The 27,356-nt window shown below is 44.1% G+C and overlaps 1 protein-coding gene across 3 annotated transcripts in view; it reads left to right on the forward strand.

Annotated features, from left to right (window-relative positions):
• Positions 1-27,356, forward strand: part of LOC144821473 (uncharacterized) — a 616,628-nt gene that overhangs the window by 21,496 nt on the left and 567,776 nt on the right. For all 3 annotated transcript variants that reach the window (XM_078678562.1, XM_078678582.1, XM_078678572.1), the window contains exons 3-5: positions 4,540-4,609; positions 20,679-20,812; positions 24,618-24,791. In XM_078678562.1, the coding sequence (XP_078534688.1) occupies positions 4,540-4,609; positions 20,679-20,812; positions 24,618-24,791 (378 nt within the window). The remainder of the gene's footprint in view (positions 1-4,539; positions 4,610-20,678; positions 20,813-24,617; positions 24,792-27,356) is intronic.

A 27,356-nucleotide genomic window follows, 5' to 3' on the forward strand; every position in this document is an offset into this window, starting at 1 on the left:
TGCTACATAGATATATCACATGAAGTGCAATTACTGCTAGTCTCCTGGTGATTGGTGAAAAACATGCTGTGTTTGTGTTCCCCTGTGCACCTAAGTGTCAGTTTGTGATTGAGTGACACGAAAAAAACGCGGTAATAAAACTTACATCTAGCTCTTCGCGACTGATCAGAGTAGGTCTGTAAATGAAGTAGAGAGTTCTGGTTATGGGCTGTATTGATATAAAATTACCGTCATTCAATTGACGCTGTTCCACGGACTTACTGGAGGAAGTTGAAACGGCGTGTTGGCTCGGTGGTTGTATTTGCCGAACTGCGTCTGCACTTCCGTATACAAGGTTCGGCGTCATCGGGTATTGGTCGGCTAATATCATGTGGCGAATAGTGTTCGGCCGGGACAGACTAAACGGGAAAACAGACTACAAGACTTGGATCAGACAGAAGAGGAGGTCTGAATCAATGTCTGTGCGTTCTGAAAAGCCGAATGGCAGTACGAACAAAAAGTGCAGATGAAGATGTGCGAAAAAAGTATAAATTGTGAACCCAACATAAATGGGTTAATGTGTCAAAAAAAGTTAATCCAAAAAAAGTTAATGTACCTAAAAACAAAGCGCAAGTTCATAGTGAGAACTATTGTCTGTGTGATATGTCAATGAATGCTCACTCTATCGTGTGTTAAACATGGTAAGCTGAACAATAACAATACCATCAACCACATCATTGATACAGAACATGTTGCCACGGTGGCAGTATGTGTAAATTAGATCAGAGATAACATGCCAGTTCGATCCGATCATTCAACCCATAGGTTTTCGCTGAGTTCAATTTGCTTATCCAGAAGTTTTCCTGACGTAAAAGGAATTTTTTGTTGTCCCTTCCTTCTATTTTATTGATGACTTCTAGGACCATAAATTTCAATTGAGAAATGTTGTGGTGCTCTTCCATAAAGTGCATCGCCACTGTGGATTTCACATTCCGAGTTCTTATATTCAATTTGTGCTCATTGATGCGCACTTTAATTTTTCGTTCATTCTTCCCCACGTAAACTTTGCCACAAGGGCATTTAAGTAGGTATATCCCGTTGGACGTGTCGCATGTTGCTGACACTGCGAGCTTAATGTTATAGCCCTTCATAGGATGAGTGAAACTTCTGCCTAGTATGATATTATTGCAATTGTTACAGTTAGTGCATGGTCTAGTGCCTTTTGCTGTGATCTTCTGAATGCTGGGTGTTTTGAGAATTTCTCCTATATTTTTACTTCTAGTATAGGTGAGCATAGGTGCGTTGATGAATATAGCTTTAAAATCTGGTTCCATGCCCAAGATCGTCCAATGTTTATTGATGATTTTTTTGTAGTCGGCACTCATGTGCGAAAATTTGGAAACGACTACTGTCCTAGGGTTGGTCGATTTAACCGTTGATTTCAATAGCTCTGCTCTGTTCAAGGAGTGTGAATCAAATAACAGTAACCACATAAGGCTGAGCACCAGCATATAGAATAATTCATTGCAAAAGACACCATAGCCATGAACAGCAGCCACATGGCATGATGTCTTATTTTGGGGAATTTTGAGTAACAAAAAGATCCTCGAATTATGCAAGAATATACTAGAAATGTGACTAGGGCCTAGTCCTAAATTGAAGCTCTGAAAGTCCGGTGATTATTATAAAACAGTTTTTGATCTGTAAAAGGGGGGTGCGGGCAGTGCAGGATTCTAAACCCTCTGACTGGCTGCTACAAAGAGCATACGCCAAGGGATATAGCAAAGGGAATGGCATAGGTGACGACCTCACATGTCCTCCCATCACCTAGTTTAGTTTTTCTTTCATTATATTATTCACAAGGTGCATTTCATCATTTTTACTGGGTCACAGTACTAGAAGACACCATTTGCTTCACTGCTGCATACCTAGAGCAGGAAAGCGTGTTGTTAGTTCTAGAGGAGGTGAGTTCTTCACAAGTATTAGGATTGCCGCTTTCCTTTTACTGGGAACTAAGTATCTCCTCATAACCCTTGACCCGTTCAAGGCAGCGGAGCAAAGCAGTCCAGGGTCTACTCCTTGCAGGTGGTGTGGGCTAGTGCCTCAGTCCTATGGTTCGCAACAAACCGTACTCATATTAAATTAAATAAAAAGGAGACATGCTCTATTATGTACACACACGCACACACTAGTGAATACTATGCATTAAGTTACAAATAGACAGATACTTTTGGGGACATCCTCATAACCTATTGTACCACTGGGGAAACCTATAACCATAGTACGCCCCTAACATATAGCAGACACATTAAAAGGGAATGTCATTATCAAAAGGCAGGCCTGCTGGTTTTGTCAGGGTGTCGGCACCTTTTATTAAAATCAAAAATAGATCCCACAAAACGTATTCAACTCCATTAAAAACACTGGGGATTGTTCTATTTTTCAATAATCTTCATTAAAGCATGTAATATTTAACTGTTCATAAAGCATTATTAATTCAATCCAATGTGTGAAATAGTCTTTCTTTCACTTTCAACATGCTGCTACTGCATACAAAAGACCAACCAACAGGAGTTCCCACATTCTTGAATCATGTGCAAAACCTTGCACTTGTACCGGGAGCATCAGTGTAACCCCACGGGAGACTTGGTGCAACCTTTTTGGGGCATCCACTGTGATAGCGCTGCACCTCTGGCAGCCCCTCTCCAGTCACACTCTCAAAACGTTGGTGGTGCCCTTGCCCGTCCTTTTGTACCACAGAAAAAAAATCGGCTAATATCCTTTTCCAAAATGGTAAATTTTGTATGACCTGGTTTGTGGTAGCCTTTTCTCTTTTTTAAATATGGGCTTGCACATTTCATGTTTAAACATCTGGCCTAGCGCCATTTTGTCAGTTTTTCAATACTGAGTGCCAGTGCCCACCCTGTTGTTGGGGCAGAAACATCTGCATCAGGCCTGTTATCCCTAAATTGTCCGTTTTCGTTTCTGGAGCTTGGTTTCCTGCTGCTGAACCGGTCTTCTCTCTGGGCTCCTGGCACCTGCCCTCACCTGTGGGATTCCTCAGCAGGCCCACCACAGCCCAGTGGGAGAATACCCCCCCCCCCCCCGCTGCACTCCCCAGGCCCCATGGCTTTGGCTGCCTTCTAGGGTACCGTGTGTGTCAGTAGTGGAAAGGCATCTATCTGCAGGACCAGTCCACAGACGTTCCAGAGGACCCCCAGCCCCCCTCCCCCCCCCCCAGCAGGTTCATCTGTCTACTGTCCCTCAGATGGTGTAAGGGGACCTGCGCTACTTACCCTGGAGAATCCCGCCTAGTATCTGGGTACCAGCTTCAGTCCAAAAGTCTTTAAATCCATCCTTGCGCTGGTGTCAGATGGGTTCTCCTCCTGGCCTGGCATTCCTCCAGCATTGTCGCTCCCAAGTCCAGTGAGTTCTCCACCATTTCTCACTTGTGTGGGGGGTTTGAAGGGGGGGGTGGAAAGTTAAAAAAGGTAGGCTCCTTGTGACAGATCATCACTCTACCCCTGCCCCAACCCTCCTGCACAGCAATTGTTTGACGTTTCTGCCTACAAAATTCAATACCACCAGAGACCAAAATCTGGACTAACAGTCTTCGCACAGACAATTCTACTATGTGGTGACCACAAGCTCGGGTTGCATCCCATCTCCTTCATTAGAGACCCTGGATTTGAGCTTTGTAGCAGTTTACCTCAAGCCAACCCAAAACATTTCAGCAATGAGAGTAGGCAAGAGAAACGAACTAACTCCAATGACGCTCTATTCACTGTTAGTCAACCTGGACAAAGTACTTTCTAGGGCAACATGACATTTTGTAGCTTTGGCTAGATAATTGGAGTTGTTTATTTTTTTAGAACTTGGCCGAGGCCACAGAAAATATTTGAGTGAAACATTTACCATTTTGCAACGGCCTCAGCACTTGGGCTGTTGTGAAACATGGTTATTTCTAGATTGCCCAAATATGTATGCAAGAATGTAGTCCCTACTTTGGACAGTAGAGAACAATATTTAAAGGTGACTGAAACCGTGCAAACATCAGCAGATTTATTTGAAAATTAGCGACCAAATTGTTCGAGATTTCTTTTCTGAATGCTCTACATTTGTTCTCCTGATGCTAGTCCTAGTGAAAGTGTATGTACAAAGTGGAAATTAAGCTATTGGAGCCTTGTGGTAAAGACCCAATTGTATGTGTGTGAGAGTAGCCAAATGCCAAGTAAAGTCTGAAATGCAATAGGAAATGGAGCATGAATTTAGGAGTATTTCGATGAGTGCATATTGTTCAGTAGATATGATATCGAGACCACACAACCCCCGGGTACTTTATTCTTCAGGGTCTAACCTATGCGCTGTATGTAGCAAATCTTTTACCGGGAAACCTATGTAAATGATTTTTGTAGAGTATATACTATAATAAAGGGTTTTGGTTAGAGCTCTATTTTTCCAGATAAAATGTATTTGTGTTCATATATCTGTTATTGCTGCAATACATTATATGTAAAAATTGGCGATAGTCATTTGTTAAATATGTACGACTTGTTTCAGGTGATGTCCAGGCAGCCTCCTGCAACACCATCTCCATATACTGGGAGATACATTCCGAGGACCCATCCAGGTAATTTACATTCCGGAGCAGGAATTCTGATGGTCTTTAGTGTTTGCACAAGACTTGGACCCCACTGCTAAATATGGTTGGAAGAGCTTTCAATTTTTCTTCCTTGCTTTGGTCACTGAAGATGCCTTAAAAGAACTCAAAGTGAATACTTTTCTCTAAAAATTGTCTTCACTTATACGAAATCCAGCAAATGTACACATTTCTAAATCGGGGGGCGGGGAGGGGGCTGCTCCAGAACACAACAAAAGCATTTGTGAGTGTAAATAATTCATGGACGTTCAACAGAAGGAATTGAGTCTTTCAAGGACTCAGGAGTTACGGAGTGCCTCATGCTAACAAGAAGTTCAAAGCTCTCAAGCAGAATCAAATGACTAGGCCAACTAAGAACAGTCAGACTCTCCACACTGGTTAGTCCTATTTCCACCTTACTAAAAGAATGATTGTTCCACTCTAATACTCCCCTGAAGATATTCAGAACTTTTAAAGACATTGTTCCCAAATATCATCTTGGCAGATGACTAGAAGTATTGGCTGACTGGTTATTTCTTGGTGATACTTCGAATGTTATTGCTTTGCGAAAAATAGTGTTTAGCGATAACAATAACATTTGAGAATTTTCTTTGACTGGGACCGTTTTTTTTTCTTCCTAATAGTAATATTTTGTTTTCATAAAGCACATACTGCGAATTTACAGAGCTGAAGTATGAGGCATTATTACCTAACCACGCTCCGCTAAACTCCTCAACCTTCAACGGGTGGAAGGCGGGATGCTACTGGTCAGCATTCCCACCTCTTCCCAGCAGGTTTTCCACGGAGCACAGGAGCAAGTGCTAAACTATCTTACTAATTACATTTTTCTTTTCTCATGAGTGTTTGAACTAGATTCCATTGAATCTTGCATGCACATCACCCCTTGCAGTGCTAAAGCCTGGAGCACTCCCAAGTTACCAATTCATAAGCTTATCCTGGGAAGGCTAGATTCAGCCCAACGTGTGGATAAGCAGCAAGCATTAGGGTTGGCCATCTCACAGCTCCAGCAAGCATAAGGATCCCTCCGTGTTTAGGTGTGACTTGCTTAATGCCTGCACTTTTCGAAGCATTACTGTAATATTTCCAAGCTGCTGAACAAAGATCACTTTGATCTTTTTTTTTTTTTATCTGAGACCTGGCTGACCATTTGGAAATTGCCATGCCCGTCACTGACAGCAATTTCCGCAAGGAAAGATTGGGTAAGCGGGGTGTTGGGTTAGGTATCCTTTTCAAATCCTCTCTTGAACTCCACTACTGCCCTCTATCCCCCTGCTCAATTGTGGTAATCCTTTGCAAAATTGCATTTGTTGCTGTCTCTAACCAGGACCTTTGTCCCCACATACTGCCCACCAGATGCCAATATGGACTGGCCACGAAATATTGCAGAGCATGTCGAGGAACCGGCAATTTCCTAATTTCTCATCATTGTGCTAGGAAACCTCAATTTCCAAGGTGATTCCTCCTTCAGTGTTACATTTTCTATACTCATTTGTGACCTTAATGCATTTAATTGCGACCAAATTGTCTTGTTTCCACACACATGGCACGTCACACTTTGGACGTGTTTTTTCTGCTAAACTGACCATAGGCAGATGCCCCATTTCCCTTTTAGTGTGGTCTGAACCCTCACATGCTTCTTTTTGGTGGTGGCATTAAAAACCAAAATATCTCAACCATCTGCATGTAACCCTTCCTTGAAGACTAAGTTCAGAAGATGGAAGCTCTTTGAAACATTGGAAGCCGCAGTATGTCTCTTTGGCTTTTCTGAGACTAATAAAAGCTCCAAATCACTCTCCCAGTTAAATGACCAATTCTCCCTTTTAACTAACTTCTTTGCCCCCCCCCCCCCCCTGAATCCCCAACCTCATCCTCCAGCAAATAACCCAACAGGTGATTCACTAGAGTTAAAAAAAAAAATCCATCTGGACACTAAACATTCCCAAAACACCTACGTGCACCTATTTCCCAGATTCATGGGTGAGCTAGAGAAGCCACATTTGGTCTTAGAAATCCTGCATTTATGAATCCAAAGCAGCTGCCTTTTCGTCTTTGATAGTATCTTACACCGATCTATCTAGAGTTGTCTTTAAGGTAATCCACACCTTTGTTTCGACTAACTGCATGATCTCTCTTGTTACTTAATCCCAGGCAGCATTTGAAGATCTTGTCTCCTTTTTCTCTGGTAAAATGTAAGTCGTATATTATGAGAATTTCTCAGCTATGCTGCCGGTCAAGCACCCTCTGATTTTTTTTTTTTTTTAAGGGTGTCCTACAGCTTATCTACAGAGCTTTTTCAGCCCTCAAACTTAAATCAGGCTCACTGAATTATCCCTGCCCTCTCAACTGTCCTCTAATGCCTAGCCCTTACTTTTGCACCAGTCCTATATCTGGCCATGAAAACCTTTTTGATTCAAGTGGGCAACTTGACTGCTGTTTTTATATAAAAAGACAATATTAATTAAACAAAAAAAAAAATTATCCTAGCTAATAAAAAAGCTGGCTACAGCCAAAGAGTCCCTAGGAACGTCTTGCCCTGCTCCAAGCAGAACTAAAATCAAGGATCACTTTTTAACCAGATGGCTTTCACTAACTCTTCCCCTGCGACCCTTTAGACTAGACCAAGTCCGGCTTCCAAACAGCATACAACACTAACCACTGTGGTTAATTACACTGACTTTCTCCACCACACCAGAGATCTGGTTTTCTCACTGGCCGCCTGTTTTTTGGACCTCTTTTTGATATTGTCAAACACTCTATCCTGATCAACCACCTTATGAATATCGGCCTGCATGATTCAGCCCTTGACTGCTTTATCTCCTTTCTGGACGGTCATTCACAAACTGTCTCTTAGCTCCTTCTCCACTCTGAGGAATGGACAATCTGGCGTAGAGCTCCACAAGATTCTGCGGTAATGCACACGTCCAGCTCTCCGACGAGGCAGCCGGCAAGTCAGTAGAAATCTGTAGGCTGAGGCAGCAGCCTGTTCCCAATCTGGGCCGGACTGGCAGTACCATGCAATGGGTGTTTCCCTGGGAGGCTGGAAGGGTGGGAGCCAGATTTGCAATGGTGGGGGCCCGTTCTGTTACTGGAGGACGGTTTAGCAGTGTGCTGCAATATCGGCCCTAGTACCAAAAGCAGGAAGCAAGCACGTCCATTCTCCCTGGGCCAGGCAGGGGCTGGTCCCAAAAACAATTGCCAGAGCTGTTTTGCGTTCCAATCCACAAAGGCACGCTGCGGCTTTGCAATCCTGCTGCTGCAGGCAATGATGGTGGCGGGAGCAAAGCGCACCATGTTGAGTTAAGAACAATATGAGCTGCACCCCTTACTTTTTCCCTCCTGTGTGCCAACGGCCAAATACACTGCGGGTCCCCCCTGCAGCCCGCCCTCTTCTAAGCAAAAGCATACCAGCCTGGGGTGAAGCAGGAGCTCGCACATTTGTTTACACCTAATCAACCCTGCCTGTCTTGTCTCTTCTCTGGTGCTGTGTGGAGCCCACCCTGGGCCACAGGACTTAACGCCCATACAGAAGCAAATACACTGGCACTGTAATAGGCTGCGCCCACTACCCTGATAACACAACACTGCCATGTGCCTCCAGGACAAGTAAACTGAAGCCCAGCCCGGCACATGCTCGGGTGCATTAAGCAACTCAGTGGGTTTTGCCTCTGTTTGCTGTTAGTAGAGCAATGCTCACTTGTCCCTTAATACCAGACCCCTGATCTGCGCTCTCCTACATACTTTTTAGGTTTCGCCTCGCCGAAAGCTGCGCAGCAGACTTTCGCGCAAGGCGGAAACTTTTGTTTACCAGTATGGACAAAAGTCCCGCCTCTCTGTTCCATTGGCTAGCTCCATAAATGGAGGCTAGCCATTGGAAGAGAGAGGCGTCCGTCTTTCAGCGAGGCGATTGGTGGGCGTTCCCGGCGATATTTTCTCATCCTGTCCCTTTGACAACGTCATTGCGGTGGTTTATTTATTTTTTTTGTTTAGGTTTGCTTTGAAGATGGAACCCTGTGGAGAGTGATTTCAGCCCCTGCTGCAACACAAACAAGCGCTCCTCAGCTCGTGGGAGCCGCTAAGCGCTTTTCTTAAACCTATCCCTCCCCCCTCCCGCTGTCCGTTCCCGCCCCCCTCCCGCTGTCCGTGTGCCTGTTCCGTCCCCCCACCCCCCGCTGTCTGTGTCTCCGGCCGGTGGAAAACTCACACACGTTCTTTCTGTGCCCAGCTGTCGTTGGCTCCATACGGCTTTGATTCGAAGTGAGTGCTGTAGGGATGAGGGGGCGCGGTGGGGTCTTGGTGGTGACCCGCGCCTATTTAGCCAGGTTAGGGTTACCTTCGCAGCGGCCCCCATTGTGTATAAGTGCATTGGTGCATATGTACGTGTTTTTTTTGTCTCCCCTTCACGCTGCTTGTCTCTCTCTTGTCAGTCTCATCTGTTGTTGTAATCCGGCCCCTTGCTGGGGAGAAAACGCTAAGGTGACCCCAACACCCCCCGCCCGCCCTCCCTCACCTGATAAGAAAAGAGTGGCAGCTTTAGTTATCCACTGCTGTTCTTCCTGGTCTTTTTGCGGCTCGGAGTGTGCACTGACTCGGCATTTCCACTGTGCCCGCCGCATTTTCCATGGCTTCAAAGAGGCCGTCGGACGGGGAGCAGAGGTGAGCACTCTCACTCTCCTTCCTACCGGCAGAAACAAGAAGCTCTCTTCTCGGGTGACAAAGGCTGGACTTTCAAAAGCGCCCGTGGAAAGCAGGGCAGGAAGCGATACCTCAGGTGAGGCACGTTCGACCGTGCAATCCGATGCCATGGGCTCCCCGGCTTTTACCGCACACCAAACAAAGTGTATTGTTTATTCGTCAACACAACGGCTACTGGAGGCTGGACCCCGCCTGCCTTCCCATACTCAGCAGCTGAATTACCAAGCCTGATGGTTAAAAACTCGCAAACAGGGCAGGGAGCGAGTCAACATCGGAGGCTGGCCGTAACTCTTTATGCTGAATTACCAAATCATGAAAAGGTTTCCTCCTCCTCATAGGCATCTGATATCTTTTCGTTTTATCTCCTACATATAGGGAAAACCCTGTTAAGAATTTGTTAAGGATCTTTTAAAAACAAGCGTGTAAATGTACATTGTTGAACTGTACTGATGACATTAATACTTTTATAGTGATGGTCTTTCCTTGTGCTAACAAACTCGCGGTGTGAGGCATTTCAGTCTCGTTTTTACGTTTGTCTCCTCTCATGGTTCCCGTAGTCTCATTCACCTTTCTTAGGTGTTCCTTGTCTCTCGTTCTGTACTATAAATTTGTGGAAGTATCTTTACTCTCCCTATATCTTATGTTTCCTCCTTCTCAGCCTCGAAGTTTCCGTCGCTCTTTCTCAAACAGTTGCCTTTTTCTTTCCCTGTCTCTTTTCACTCTCTCTGCCTCTTTACGCCTCTCTTTCTCTATCAGTTTCTCCACTCTGTTTGCACCGGTCCCTGCACTCACCTGTCCGCTCTTTAGACTCTCTGTCCCAGTTAAGCCTCTGAGGGTTTGGGCATCACTTCTCTATGCCTCTGCCTCATACTCTGAGCCCTCCCCTCTCGCTCCTTGTGATCCTCTGCCGCCTGTTTCACTGTTTCCTCCCTGGAGACCGGCTGACTGATTTGCAAGTTAAAGCCACCACCAGCCCACACGGGCTGCGAGAGGCAGCGGTTAAAGGGAACGCTTGGTTCAGTATTCCGAGCCTGGGGTGAAAGCAAAGACGTAGGCTGCGAGAGGCAGCGGTTAAAGGGAACGCTTGGTTCAGTATTCCGAGCACGGGGTGAAAGCAAAGACGTAACAACAATGAGCAACCACCTCGAGAACAACAAAAGCGCCGCTAGCGCATTAAAGGCAGATTGTGAGACAATTCCGAGAAAGTCTGAGGAGATCTTAGTGTAAGGGCAAAAGCAGACCCAGGACCACGGGGACGGGCACTATTTATTTAGGCAGGGAGTTAGACGTACTAGAACACCCTGGAAATGTTTATTTTACAGCAAGATCTGTATATTTCTATCTACACTTCTCTATCTTTCCCAGAGTGGGTGACAGTGACTGCAGCTATGGTTCTTTGGGAAAACCCAGACTGATGCTATGGTGTTTGCCTGAACCTACACTCTTCAGTTAAGGTTAAATAATTTAAAGTTTCATCATTATTTAAACATATTTGCAGATTAGTTAAAGTGTGGCAACGTTATTTGGGGAGACTGGGAAGGACATTTCACACCGGAAGTCTCATACAAATTTGTGTTCACCACTATAGCAAAAAAAGGCCGAATGGAACTACACTAAAATTGTAGGTCCTTATTATTGGGTTAATGTAAATTTGAACAGTCGTTTCCTGAACTTTGCGCTACAAAAAAGCGTGGTTCCGCTTTGTAGAGTTACATTTATCTCTATGTGTGGGTGGCTCTGTGTGTGTGTGTGTGGGTGGCTCTGTGTGTGGGTGGCTCTGTGTGTGTGTTTGTGGCTCTCTGTGTGTGTGCGTGTGGGTGCAAATGCAATAGGTCTCGCATTTGCGAGAGATTAAGCTATTGGCATTGTAAATGACAATGCCATTTATTTATCGGTTTTCAAAACCAACACATAAATAAAAAATTTGTCATTTACAATGCCAATAGCTCAAACTTTTACAAAGGCGAAACCGTTGCATTGTAAATGCTTGTTAACATCTGTGGTCAGCCTTTGGGTGAGCTCTATAAAGGCTTGGGGTTCCATATGCTGTTTTATGCAGACCACATGCAGAGCCTTCTCAAAAATTGTAACTCAATAACTCCAGACTCCATGCCCTTCAGATGTAAGACCCTATCGCTCCATCGTTTGTGTGCTCCCCCCAGCCTCATGGAAGCAGCAAACTACATTGGAGTTTAGCTTGATCATTACCTCTCTTTCAATACTAAAATCCATAAAACCTGGGAATTCTATTTTTTGTTTCTCAATTACGAAGAAATTCTTGTCTTCTCTTCCTCAAAATAAGGCGGATGTCCATGTTTAGCTATGCCAACTTGTCTCAGTTTGAGTATGGTAAAACTCACTATCTTGGCCTTTCAGGCTTGCAAATTGCAGAGGATTCGAAATATGGCGGCGGGTCTTCGGAATTTTGCAGATGTGTGCGGTGCCCACCTTTACCTGCACTGTCTACTGTTTGAGCAATGCATTCAATTCATGGTCTTCTTTCTAGAGCGCTTTCTCTACTATTCGAAGAAGCCCAAGTGTCCTTCTCCTCTGTTATCACTTGGTCTCCCTCTGTGATTGCTTATGTCTGGATCATGCTCACTCTGCTCAATTCTTTGCTCTGATGAAGCCCATTGCAAGAGATGGTCCTTTATGACAAAAGGGCCCAAACCAGGGCCGGACTGGGAACAGCAACCAGCCCTGGCAGATTGCTGCTGGACCTGCCCTGGGAGTGGGCGGGGTAGGGTGCTAGTAAGACGCACCGTTCCCGCTTTTGTTACAGGGTCCAATATTGCAGCACTGCTGCAAAACCGGCCCCAGTGACCAAACTGGCCACAAAGCCAGCCCCCACCCTTCCCGGTGCCGCATGGCCAGTCCGGACCTGTCCCAAACTCTGAAATGTGCTTCCCCAGAATCTTTCAGTTATATATATATATATATATATATATATATATATATATATATATATATATATATATATATATATATATATATATATATATATATATATATATATATATATATATATATATATATATATATATATATATATATATATATATATTTTTCTTTTTAGGCTGTTTTCCCATCTGTTCTTTTTCCTTCCCTGTGTTCAGTTCTAACCTTCGGATGCCTGCAGATGACAGCACTCTGCAAAGAAATAAATAAAGAATAGCTGAATCTAGGTGTAGCGGGAGGTCTTGTACAAGAGGCCTTTTATCTCACCTGATTAGCTGCCCAATAAAGTTTTATGTTTTGCCCTTGCTGTCTCTGAAGTGCACATTAACTCAGTAACTTTTAGCTGCAGATAGATTAATTACGTTTAGCTGTCTAAGGGACATTGTCCTATACTCCATGCCTGCACGTTTACTAAACCAATATGCAACTCAACAGGGCACATTTAATAGGTTTCAGGCAGCAAAAGCTACACTATTGACATGCTGAGATCTGACATCATAATGCTTTAGTAATAAAGCACATTTCGCATAGACCAATAGCAAAACAAGAAAATATGTTGCATCAAATAAGAATTTTAATCAAAAGGAGACTAGCTCATAATTTAATAAATAAATAAAGAGACTCAAGTATGTTTCGTCATGGGGTGAGAACACCTGGTGAGTGTGTTCAGAAAGCCCTCACCCACCAACCTAGTTGGTGGCATGCTTCATCATCGGGCCCACCCAGTGACACCTAGCGTGTCCCGGGTGTGCTTCGACGCCTGATTACAGCGGAGCAGGTATGTTGCTGAGTGTGCAGTGAAGGGTGTTATGAAAGTGATGTTTAAAACGGCTAGGCGGGGGGTCCCATTACCCGAGGGTAAATTAGACTTTAATACCTGGGCCTCCGTCAGCGGTTAAAAATAAGGCTGTTGGATGTTAGAGGCGAGTTACGACCTCCCACATCCGGTGGGTCAACATGTTTCAGCCAGTGCCTTACGTATATGCTGGCTTTCTTCAGGACCTATGTTAAATCCTGAAATCGCGACATTTGAACAGGCTGTATACAATGATGTAGAGAGACTCAACCCAACTAACCACTTTAACAATCTATCCTGGGAAGACAGGAAGACGATACAACGCCTACAAAACAACCCCACGATTGTCATCAAACCAGCGGACAAAGGGGGAGGTATTGTCTTACAGGACAAACAAGACTACGACACGGAATGTCGCCGATTACTGAGCGACAACAGGAATTACCGCAGATTGGAGCATGACCCAACGGAAGAATTACGGACTACGATCCACACACTAGTCAAAAGGGCAGCAGATGCTGAACACATTTCCAAACAGGAGGCAGATTATCTATGCCCCCAACATACCAGGACCCCATACTTCTATACAGTACCGAAAGTACATAAGGGCATTCTCCCCCCTCCTGGCAGACCCATCGTATCGGGCATAAACTCCTTACTAGAACCACTGTCACGGTACTGTGACTTCTTCCTGAACCCCCTGGTGCAAAAAACACCCACGTATATTAAAGACACTAAGCACCTTTTACAGGTCATAAACAATAAGGAGTTCAACCCACAAACACAACTTTTAGTGGGATTGGACGTGGAGAGCCTGTATACGAGCCTCCCTCAAGATGCAACTCTGTCTGTACTCCATGACATCCTCGCGGCAGCCCCCTGGCCACACCATACCCCAAGAGACTTTGTGATGGCGTGTGCAACCCTAGCTCTCAAAGAAAATTATTTCGAATACGAGGGCACCCTTTACCTACAAACAAATGGGACGTCTATGGGCAGTGTTTTCACCCCTAGCATAGCGGGACTGTATGTCCACCACTTTGAGGAGTCCCACATTGCTACAGATACCAACCCCTTCATCCATCATATCCTGAACTGGCGCAGGTATATAGATGATATTCTGGTGGTCTGGCAGGGATCGCAGACTGACCTAGACAGATTCATGATCTGGCTTAACAATAGGGACCCATACCTAAAATTCACCTGCACGGCCAGCAACAGTCAACTACCCTTCCTAGACCTGGACATCACAGCCAATGACGGGACCCTGGCCACGACAACCTATTACAAACCCACTGCAAGGAATTCACTGCTTGACTTCACAAGCTTTCACCCACGTTCACTTCGAGAGAACCTGCCCTATGGGCAGTTTTTACGCATACGCAGGAACTGCACCAACATTTCGGATTACAAAAGGCAATCCACGGAATTGGCCACCAAACTGGAACATCGAGGCTATCCCAAAGCCATCATCAAGAAAACACAGAAGAGAGCTAGGAACCAGAACCGCAAAGCCTTACTGGAGACTGTCGTCAAAAACCAAGACAACCAACCCATCACCTGTGTTACCACCTACAACACGGCGTCCAATGAAGTGACGAAAATTATCAGAAAACATTGGAAAATAATCAACTCCGGACAAAGGAAATGGGATACTCCGAGATTCGCATATAAACGATGCAACAATCTGAAAGATCGCCTGGTCAACACCCGCCCAAGACAACCCCCGGAACATCCCACCAACACTATTTTGAACGCATGGGGCCTCCCCAAGGTCACTGGGCATTATCCATGCAACGATTGCAGTGTATGTCACCTCACCATGCACACCAAAACCCTGGACTTGGAGCCGAACAAGGTCTGGACTCAACGGAGCCACACCAACTGTAACTCTCGCAACTTGATATACCTGGTTACTTGCACATGCGGTCTACGCTATGTCCAATGACGACACGGAAAATCAAGACCAGAATAACAGAACACCGCAGCACTATAAGATGCAAGAAAAACATAAGTAAATTGACTAACCACTTCATTACCCACTGTCACACTCCCAATGATCTAACCTGGACGGTCATTGAACAAGTCCCGGAAAGCGCAATGGATAATGACAAAAAACTACTGAATAAAGAACAACGATGGATATACCGCCTTTCAACAGCGAGCCAGGGCCTCAACGATGCCATTCCCTGGAACTCCTTGACATATCAATGACCCACCACATTGAACCGGTTACCTGTACCCCGGTAACATACCTCCCTCGGGGTAGAGCCCCCAGGTCTGAGCATTTTGAGTAACTAATTCCCCCCCCTGACCTCGTGCGATGGTCACGCAATGTACTATAACCGTACTCCCCTTTATAGCGCATACATAAAACTTTCCTTGTGCCATGGCCATACAATGCACCATAGTCGCACTCCCCCTTATGGTACACCCGTACAAATTGACCTATTTGTCACTGTGGTCAACCAAAATCTTAATTCCCGCACTCTACTTATAGTGCATGCGTACAAATTGATCAAATTGTCCCATCTTGGCCAATAGAAAGCTGTGTTCTATGGTCTGCGCGACACATGCGCGCGATTGACACACTATCCCTCCGCGCATGGACCACGCTGCCTAGTGGTCACACACTGATGCGCATGCGCGATCGAGACACTACCCGCGCATGCGTCCTCAAACACGCGAGTACTGCGCATGCGCTGACAGCGCGTGAGGGCCCCCCTCTGGCACCATGACTCGGCTATCCGAGTCTTTCTACTCTTACCTCCAGCCTGCAGGTGCACCTGGTTATCCAATTAACCACAGTATTTAAGACCAAGCACAAATGGCCATTACTTACCGGTATGCGAAGGAGGCATCACAGGTCCAGAGCAGGCTCTGCCCAGAAATGCTGTGAGTATGAGAAACAACCACCACTACCATGGGTAAGCGCTACCTTTCTTCCCTACAGGTCTTCCTAATCACTGTGGGCCAACCTTTTATTCTCCATAGGGCCAACCCCCTGCCACCTCTCAACCTTGAGGCCAAAACTTGCTAAAACTAGCGTAAGAACGTGTTCTTGCGCCGCTCTACACATATGCACTATTTATGTGAAATCCGTGTTTTAGCCACTTCACTCCCGAATTATATGTGCGATTCTCACCTAATGGTACCACCAATACCATTACACCTTAGCCTCCTATAGCCTACACTCCAACCGCTTTAGTGACGGCAATCGGATGTGTTTAATACCATACAGCCGAGTGACTCTCTTTTTTTCCCTGTATGTTTTGTCTCTGTCCATATATGTTACATGTACAGGTGTTCTTGAGAAGGGAATCCCCCCTCTCACACATAGATAAACACCTTAGGGCGTGTAGACACATAGTCTGAATCACACACCCACTAGTTTAATTGCTCCCACTTTTTAACATAGGTCCTGAAGAAAGCCAGCATATACGTAAGGCACTGGCTGAAACATGTTGACCCACCGGATGTGGTAGGTCGTAACTCGCCTCTAACATCCAACAGCCTTATTTTTAACCGCTGACGGAGGCCCAGGTATTAAAGTCTAATTTACCCTCGGGTACTGGGACCCCCGTCGAGCCGTTTTAAACATCACTTTCATAACACCCTTCACTGCACACTCAGCAACATACCTGCTCCGCTGTAATCAGGCGTCGAAGCACACCCGGGACACGCTAGGTGTCACTGGGTGGGCCCGATGATGAAGCATGCCACCAACTAGGTTGGTGGGTGAGGGCTTTCTGAACACACTCACCAGGTGTTCTCACCCCATGACGAAACATACTTGAGTCTCTTTATTTATTTATTAAATTATGAGCTAGTCTCCTTTTGATTAAAATCATATATAACCCCGGGGATAAGGACTAGCTATCTGGTCCTCTCTCTCTCTCTTGATTACGCATTCGCATGCATCAAATAAGAAACCTTTAGGGATACCTAGTTTCAGGCATAATTATAAAAAGGAATAAATAGGAAATGGAAGAAATAACGTGACATTGGTGCAACAAGTGAAAACAATGCACTATGCTATGCAACTTCTTAAAACAGATCAAGGAAAGCAGGTTTAAATATGTTGCAAATACAGGAACGTTCTACACATGGCTTCCATTTCAGCTCATCAAAATAAACCGCACAATGCAATGAATTCTATTTCACTTATTTTCTGTAAGGGAAAAACACAGATGAGAAACATGCACATGGGAAACTCTTGTTTGTAAGTTTAAAAACACATTTTTTTGTCACTGCAAAAAAAAATGGTAAATGTCAATGCAGCCTGACTTTGGCCTAGTCTTGTCAACTAAAGCCTGGTTATGCTAACTAAGCCTCATCGGAGTGCAAAACAACTCTACTGCGTTAGGCGGAGCTCCTAAGCAACAGAGTGCATAAACAAATGCCATTCATGGTAATTTTCAGTGCCAGTTGTTTGTCCGCACTGCGAAATTATCACGAACAGCACCATGCACAGCGTAAGCGGGCGCTGCTTCATTTCTGCCACCCATGTAGATTTTCTACTCGAGCAACAGCTTTCCCTACGTGAATAAACGGTTTCTCACAGCGAGCAGTCGCGAGCATACACAGCCACTCAAATTGAATCCATCTGCCTGCGTTGAGAAATCTCACCGGGAGGTTGATTTCCCACGCTCCCCAACTTGACGTTGACGAGCGTGAATGAGAAAAAATCACGCCAGGAGGTAGATTTTCCTCGCTTTTGCTCGCCAACGTGATGTAGACTTGATTTAGACGAGCGCAAGCAAGGAAAAAAACTCTGCTATGCGGAGCAGAGTTTTTTGGAACTCCGCAAGCTCCATGTAACGAGGAGTGCGTAAAATTCCGTAAACTCCACAAGCGGAGAGGATGTCACCCCCCATGCTTAATGTTAACTAAAACACATGTAAACAATAATTATTTTCTATTTATTACAAATGTGTTGACACACACATGGTGTTACAGTAATACGGTAGGCAAGACATATATAGAAAAACTGTGCAAAAAAGAATAAGAAGGCTTAAATAAACCTAAAGCAGGAGCAAGATCTTTAGAATTTCTCCCATCAACTGTTCTATGGTTGTAAATATGGTCATGGAAGGGAAAATTACTCTCTTGTAAAAACAGCTGTGTTACTAAAGTTCTGTGAGATGGAGCATAAAGTGGAAGATGCAAATGGAGTTAGGATTGGAAAATGACTTCACCTTTCATTTTGCTAGTCCGATATATTAATGGAGGTTTCTGTTGGCTGTTCAAAGCTTACTTTTTCATGCCCATCTTCCGGTTTTTGCCACCCTCCGCCCCAAAAATCTATTTTGTTTCTACTACTGCTGCATCATTGAGAAAGATTAACTTCTCCTCAGATCGCTATTGATCATTAGAAAGAATGCAACTAATTTTGAGGTTTAATGAGAACTTTTACATTGCAGCTCTTGGCTTCTTGTTTTTGTTTTCATGATATTTACCTCTTGAAAATCTCAGCAAATCACTCAAGGGATTTCATTGTGCTACAGATGCGCAGAGCATGGGAACATCAAATCCCAGATCTGCTCAGAAAGATAGACCTCCATATTTCTCCTAATATAGGTTAAATTGGTCTGTGATCTAAATTCCAAAGAAAACGATTTCCAAAAGTACCCAATCTGGCCCTCCTAAAGCAATAGACTTGTGGATACTGATCATTTGCTGACCTTAGATTTTGTCATGGGGCCCACCAAGTTGGGTGTCTCTACAACCGCTTTAGTGCCTGAACGGTAGCCTAACGTACACTTGTCTGCTGGAATAACAGCATCCAACTTTGGACGCTGATATGACCGGTTTACTCTAGGCTACTGTTTATAGAATAAACTAGAGAGGTTCTGCCCTCTTGCCTTCATTCAGAAAATAGGGGATTCGCCTTCTTATTTGACCAGGGATTTTCTGAAGTGTATCACTAGTTGCTGAGAGACAGATGACTTTTGAGCTCTCTATATGAATAAAATAAAAGTTTCAGGTCAATTAACCTTGATCCTAGCTGCTCATGGTTATCTTTAGAGTTTTTCCTAAGTTTACTCTTCCCTGGGTGTCTCTTCCATGTTCCCCCGTGCCTGATTCTTATTCATCTTGCGCCCTGAGAAAGGTGCTACCAATATCTTGGGTACTCACCGAAACGTGCATCAGTAATTACATTGGATTGGAACACAAGGACCAGAATACCTGATTAATTCAATCATTCATGAATCGAGTGATCCAATATATAATACAGAATCTAGGGTCTATGTATAACATGTATCTGAAATAAGTTTGTCAATGAAAAAAATAAGGATCCTGATTTTGGTCCATGTTGTGTCATATATCAATACTGCTTGATTTTATTGAATTTGCATTGTATATCCATGGATGACTGATGTATGTGATTTGAATGGTATGTGTATATAGTGTGATTGATAGTCTGACTGTGTTGTTAGGGACTCTCCGCGGCGCATGCTTATTGCTATGGGTATTGCTATTGTTGTGTTGGTATATGAATAGATATTGTATACATCTAATTCTTGGTGAATGTACCATGAGATTCATTGAATATTTTGAATAAATATGATGAATACATTTTTGTTACAAACTTGGTTGTAAGATTTTCTTCATGTATTGAATCACTGGGCTCAATTGCGACTTATAGCGCTTTGAAAATATTGATGAGATATCTAGGTCGTTTCTTGTGATTTTCCCTGCCTGTTTATCCATTTTTACAGGGGCCTTCTTTCTTGTGATGGATTGATTGACGCAGAAGTCTGAAATAAGTCTTAATAATTATCAAAAGCACAGTTAAATACTGATCTGAATATTGATCACCCTCTCTCATGCTCCATACGACAAGGTATAGGAATGAGGCGGTGCAATGGTAACCCTTCCTGACTCCACCCTTCTCTCCTTTCATTTTCTGTGTGAAGTAGGCCCTGCCACTCTTCCCTGAAGTAACAGGTGCACAGACAGCACAGGTGGCGTCATCTCACTTGCACACACAGCTGGGCACAAATCTATGATCTTGGAAATCAAACCAAATCCAGCAACATTCTACTTACCCAACCACCTGTAAATAAGCACCAACTTATCCCATTCCTGGAATACATAATTTTTTATAGAGACATCAGGTGGGGGTACCAGTCAACTTGAAATATGGATTTGGAGCTGAGATAATACAATTAGTAGACGTAGATAGTACTAGAAAACGCAATAAAATGGCTGCTTAATCTCAGAGACCCTCCTCAATCATGGGAAGTTAATCTATGAAGTTATGAGCCAAAATATGGTTTTGAACCCGAGACCTAACTTACCTTGTGGACATTCTGAACTGTGTGGTGCTGTGAGACCAGTGAGGTCTAATAGACTGGTTTTGCCCATCACTAGTGGTTACAATGAGCAATTCTGTTTTAGGACTGGTAAGGCAATCAGGGTATACATGTTCTTGCTGAGTCCTGGAAAAGTTCTGCTAACTGTCCAAACAATCCTTGTTCAATCCCCACTAGCCCCTGGAAATACTGTTACAGATCTATAGTAAGCTTTGCAGAAATAATTCTGGATTGACTAGATATTTTAAATCTTGTTTTTTTCCCAACCCACTAGCTATCTGGCTGTTGACGACATCATAATCCGTGAGCTGAAGAACAGCACCATTGGTTTGCTACAACTAGACAGAACCCATACTATTGAATTGATGCACAATAATATCTCCAGCCTTTGGATTCTGAACACTAGTTGTAAGTATGACATTTTGAGAGTTGGATTATCTTCTAAAGTTAATGTATGTTTGTTGTATTTGTTTTAACTACATCTGCTTGAAAGCTAATGTTCTCTTTTGCGAGCCCTTGCTGAAACTCCTAGAACAACATTTATTTCTTTATTATGTATTTACTCATTTATCCCCTTCCACACTCATGACGAGCTGGGCTCGTCATGAGGTAGCCTCCTCGCACGCTCATGACGAGCCCAGCTCGTCATGAAACAATGGGAATCAACAAATATCAGCACAGGAGGGGAATATGCTGAGCATCGATGTGGTTAAATGTGGTAGTGCAGACCCAGAGAGTTTCGGACTACTGTACAGAGTATATATGATTAAAGAAAAATAACATTAAAGGTTGATCACTGGCTATTTCCCGCAGTAGGAAATATGAAATAATACATAATTGTACCATAGTACAAGACACTTGTATGGTAGGACATGGCGTGTGTGGTAGGAAATGATTATTAAGAGTAGCATAGAATTCAGGTCATTCCCCCCCCCCCCCCAACATACCTAACCTCCATCAAGAGGTACGGCAGAAGGCACCCCCTGGAGCGGGACCTCATAACCATCGTAGTCATCCACAAATCAAAGAAAGCGCCAGACGAGTTCTCCTCTTTCCCACCCCTCCCCCTTATCACTTCTGAAGTCGAGATATATGCAACGATTGCGGGAAATTGCATTCTACCACTCATCACGACCCTTATTTACCTCAATCAATGCAGGTTCACGCCTTTACGCGGTACATGTAATTGCATTCACCGAATGTCCACTGATCACGAATCCTTGAACGACCAGTCGACTGCTCCCCCTGAGTTGCTCTACTGGGGATCCTAGAGGACCGGGGAGGCCCTTGGTCCTGGAAGGCGGCCCATGCGCCCAGGCAGGTTGACTGGAGACAGGCGATGGACTATCATATGAAACTAGAGGAACCTGTATACCCAGCAAGGGGATGTCCCCATTAGCATCGTAGGATCTGGGGAAGATGGTGGGAGTACTTATTATTCTTGTGCCTTGAGATTCTGCCCGCATGGCCACCTTGCCACCTGATAATTGGCCTAAATGTGGTGCTCACAAAGTGTGTATTTGCTCCATCCTTTTAACTTTGTTCTTTCATTCCTTCATCGCTGTATGTTGAACCGGTTGTGGAAACTCAATAGAATTTGTTTATTAAAAACAAATGCATAGTTGTATAAAACACATTCTACAGGTTGTGCACCTCTGATTAACAAATAAGGGCGCACGTGTGTCACGGAGGGATTCACTTTTAGCTGGATGGTCTGTGTGGGTTGTCTCGCTCAGTCTTGTAGTGTTAGTCATATGTTGTTGGAACAAGAGTTTTTTTTATTTTGTTTTTGAAGACTAAGTAGGAGCGGTTTGTTCTGATGGCAAGTGGAAAGGAATTCGGCCACATGCATCAATGTTGCCGTTTGCGATTTCTTAATTGCGAAAATTAAGGAATCGCAATTAAGAAATCCCAAAAGGCTATGCATTAAGAAATCGCAATTTTTTTTGCGATTTCTTAAAATTCCTTAATTGAGATTCACAATTTGCGAATCGCAATTAAGGAATCCCTTCCCATTGATTCCTATGGGCCTAGAGGCCCATAGGAATGAATGGGAAGTCATTCTCAATTTGCGATTCGCAATTTGCGAATCGCAAATTGAGAATGCAATTTCAAGGGTGCAGGGGGGGATCCAAAGGACCCCCCCTGTACCCTTGAAATATAACTTTAAGTGCATTTTTCACACACACATGCCCCAAGGGCATGTGTGTGTGTAAAATGAAACTTTCATAAATGCACTGTTGTGCATTTTTGAAAGATTTCGCAAATTACCATGAAGGTCAACTTCATGGTAATTTACCTCTCCCTATTTGCGAATTCGCAAATTTAAAATGTTCATGCATTGCATTTAAGAAATCTAAAATTGCGATTTCATAAATGCAATCGCAATTTTAGAAATCTCAACATGATTGCGATTTCTAAAATTGTGAAAAACATGATGCATCCCAATTTTTTCAATTGCATTCGCAAACGGCCGAAAATTGCGATTCGCACCGTTTGCGAATGCAATTGACAATGATGCATGTGCCCGATAGTATGATATTGTTGGGACTATGATTCTCAGGATTCAGTCTTCCATTCAATGAGCAAAAGTGGTATATGTGTGGAGTACAACTTGAGTATTAAAACAGTGCTGTACAGTTAACCATAGTAAAAAAGATTGTTACAAAAGTATGCACAAATATATTTAGTGTTCTACTTTGCAGGTGTTGGTTTTGTGAGGTAAGTGTTTTGTGACAACCAATGGACTAGATACATGGTCATCCTTTGGGCTTCACACTCGATTTTCCCCCAAACGGTTTGCCTTGCATCTTTGGGTTTGGGGGCTCTTGCAAGGGGCAGGGGCAAGGACAGGGACAGGGGATAGAGGCTGGTCTGGGGGATACCAGAGTAAAGAGGGAGTCGAGTTGGATGGGCCATATGTTTCTCCAATTTTCCCTATCCTGTCTCCCTTTGCCCACCTTGGGTGTTCTCACTACCTTGTGGCTTTGAAATTGGGAGATTTGCCTCTTCGGAGGATGGCTGTTGCTCTCTGATTCCTCGTGTACATCTCTGTTTCTCCGTCAGAGATCACCCCACGCCTCAGAGTTCATCCTACCTCAGCTCACCTTTTACCTGGGTACAGAAGAGATGTCTGCTTTTGACAGCCAGTTGCTTTTTTCAACTTTGCTGTCCTTTCTGTCCTACAGCTGGGTGTGGGTGGTTTGGTGTCATTCAGCCATTTCTTTCTGACGCTGTCCTCCTCCTTCGCTCATTTTCTAGTCTAGGGTTCACTCCCTCTTCATTGAGCTTAGTCTGGAGGTTATTGCTTTCTCTTGTGAGCCCAGTGAAAGCTGGTTTCTGACCTCTATGTGCTACTCTAGAGTTAAGTTTAAGGGGTGCTGTGAACATTTTTCTTGGGCTGCGTTTACTCGAGCCAGGGTGCGAAAGTTAAAGAATTTGAGACTTCCCATTTTCCTTACCTCTTCAGAGATCAGGGGTTGGTTGGCTAACCACCTTCATCGGGTGGAAAAACGGATAAAGTAACTTGATGCAGGAACAGTGTAAGCCTTCTCGTCGTTCTGGGCAACATAGAATGATGTCTCTTGGAGTGTCCTGCATACACGAAATGTCACATTTTTTCAGGCCTTTTGTTGTTAATTCCCGCCCACTGGGTGATGCTGTTTCACTTCTGTCTTGTCTCACCTAATGGAGGGGCAATCCTTTCCAACGAGTGCATCCACATTAATAATTCATAAACAAACAATGGTGTCTCCTTGCACGTCACTAAGGGTAGCCGGAGTTAGTAGCTGCTACCACTGGCATGCTCCTTGGTACCCCTTGCTATACCAGGCCTTTAGGACAGCTGCAGGAAGCGAAATCGAAACGACTATACATGTACTCTTTTGCTTACAACAATTTGCATTCTTGCCGGTGCACTAACCCCTCAGTGGCCGGTAAGAGGTTATGTGGGGCTAATGGTGGGTTTACCCAGTGACCCAACTCTAGAACTAACAGGATGCATCTTTCTTTAACCTGCATCGTTATTATGAATACTGTTGTCACTATTGTTCAAGAGTTAATTGGTGGGAAGGAGGAGGGGGTGTGGATGGTGTGGGCTATTACACGGCGTAGGTTAATGACATTGTGCATCACTGCCTTTAGGGGGTATGTTCTCGTTTTACAAATATAGAATATAGAAAATATATAATGCTTTTTTTTTCTCTCGCTAAAGATTCCCAATATTTTGACGATGTGGATGGGTCACCCTCCACAGCTATTGATGAAGTAATTCTAACATTTGTGACGTATCACAAAAACTATTTTGCCAACTTTGTGAAGGAAGAAAACTTCTGCGCTGGGAAAACGGTTCGACTACTCGAAGACCAGGCCCTGACTTTGGCAATGGGTAATGTTTCATATTTTCATTAAATGAGGTGCTACATGAGAGATGCATTTGATTCCACGAAATGTGGGTGCATTTGGTGTGCTTTATTTACTTGAACGGGACGTGTACAAAAATGGCTCTCAGTGTATTTATTGTTCATGATACTGGTGTCTGATTGGCCTATATACTGCACACGTGATACTATGTGAGCATGTGCAGAAGACGTGCTTGCAGATATTCGATTGGCCTGCATACTGCATGCGAAGCTAGTAAGAGTTGAAAGTCCCAACATCATGATGACATCAGGAGTTCCATTACATTACAACTTTGCAGGTACGATTATATTTTTCTATGTCTTGAAGTTTCGTTTGTTAAATATATTAAAGGGCACGCGACTCCCTATAGGCCATAAGATAAATAAATTATTATATATATGTAAGAAAATGGGTTTGTATTTGGGTGATGCAAGTCCTTCCCAAGTAATAAGGCCAAAATCTACAATAAACTTGGGCTCAGCCCCTGTGCTATGGCACTGAGCAGACGAGCTGTGCTTCAGGAAAATGTTTTTAGCATTTAGCGAAACCAAAACCTTTAAAAAGTTAAAACGCAACACAATAAAAGTTCCCAAAACATCACAAATTCGGAAGTCTCATTTTTAAAGACTTTTCCTTTATGCTGGGGGTCGCGTAACTAGTTAGAATGGAGGAGTCTCGTTTGTTATCGGAATTAACTCCTCATGCTAACTAGTTACACGACCCCCAGCATTAAGAAAAAGTCTTTAAAAATGAGACTTCTGAATTTGTGATGTTTTGTCTAATGAAAACAACACAGTAACGTTTCCATAAGTGTGTCAGGAATGTAGCAGCTTTTATTTCTCATTTGGGACTTGTTCTACAAATGGGAATAGGAAATGGCATCTGAAATGAAAAACCTGATAACCACTGTAATAACCTCAAGGGAATTAATAAGAAAATTGAAGTCCAACTTCTGAATATATAATGCAGATTGAACACGGGAGGAACTATTTGTGATCCACCTGTGAGAAAAGTTTATGGGACCATACAATATTCAGGTAATACTATGAGCATGATTGAATATTGCGCTTATTGCACTGACCATCACGTAGTTATGTTGGTGAGTACGTCCCCAAAAAGGCACTCATGATACAACTAGCTAGATGTATGTCATTGATGGAATGATTGCTAAGGGGATGGTTGACAGGGGATGATGAGAACCTAACCCCACTAGTTGAGGTTAACAACAACCCAGAGTTAGGTGTTTTTTAGTGTTCTGTAAATGTTTGAGGATAGGGCGACAGACCCATCCAGCATTTGGAAGATAGGAAGTTCAGAACCCACCGCCGGATTAAGCAGGGAGGGGGAAGTTGGGCAGGTAAGTGGAGCAGTGGAAGGGAGATTGCGACTTTTGAAACTGCATGAAGGAAAAACAGAACAACAGATAACAAAACCAAAACATAAGAGATGGGCTGGGATGATCGCATGACTGTCACTGGGATAATTTGTTTAGTGGAAAGTTACTGGCATAGGCAATCAAATAAAACAAGCATTTGCAATGCAATAGGTCTCGCATTATTTAAGTTTGAGCTATTATTATTGTAAATGGCAATGTTTTTTGCTTTATGCTATAGTTTTCTTATGTACATAAAAAGCTACATATAAAGTATTTGTTGTTAAAATTATTTATGCTATAGTTTTCTTATGTACATAAAAAGCTACATATAAAGTATTTGTTGTTAAAATTATTTATGCAGTATTTAAAGGCAAGCATTACCGCCTTCGGGTAAAGTCCGCGCTATATAAAAATGCATAAAGACATGAATAAAGAAATACCGCCTTCGGGTAAAGTCCACGCTATATAAAAATGCATAAATACATAAAAAAATAAATACCGCCTTCGGGTAAAGTCTGCGCTATATAAAAATGCATAATTAAATAAATAAACACATACCGCAAAACATCCTCGTTACTCTGCCGGCCTGCGACCAGGAAGTCAGGCAGGCCGGCGCGACACCCGGAAACAGGAAGTAGGAGGGCGGGAGCCTACCCCGCCTCCCACGGAAGAGCCGCGATTGGAGCCGTGTTGGGACCACCGGAGCAGGCAGGAGCCTACCCTGCGCCCCGGTGCCTAACGAGGGAAGACGAGTCCTGCAGCTGAGGAGAGCCGGTGAGTGCGTTGCTGAGCTGCTGCTGCGGGCGGGAGGGCGGGCGGGCGGCCGGGAGGGCGGGCGGGCGGCCGGGAGGGCGGGAGGGCGGCCGGGAGGGCGGGAGGCGGAGGGGCGGGAAAGCATGTACGGGCGGGCGGGGGCGGCCTGTGTATGTGTGTGTGTGTGTGTGTGCGTGCGTGTGTGTGTATGTGTCTTGGAGTGCGTGTGTGTGACTGTGGGATAGGGGGTGTGTGTGTGAGCGAGTCGATGTGCCTTTGCGCATGCGTGAATGTTGGTGCGCGTGCAAGCAGCTGAATCCAGGCCGGCAGAAGCGCGTGACAGTTTTGTATCCCTCATTCCCCGGTGTCAGATAGCTATAAGTCTCCAGCCTGACGCATCCTTCGGATGCGATCTCAGGCCGA

This window comes from Lissotriton helveticus, chromosome 1_1 (genome assembly GCF_964261635.1).
Source record: "Lissotriton helveticus chromosome 1_1, aLisHel1.1, whole genome shotgun sequence".
Taxonomy (NCBI): Eukaryota; Metazoa; Chordata; class Amphibia; order Caudata; family Salamandridae; genus Lissotriton; species Lissotriton helveticus.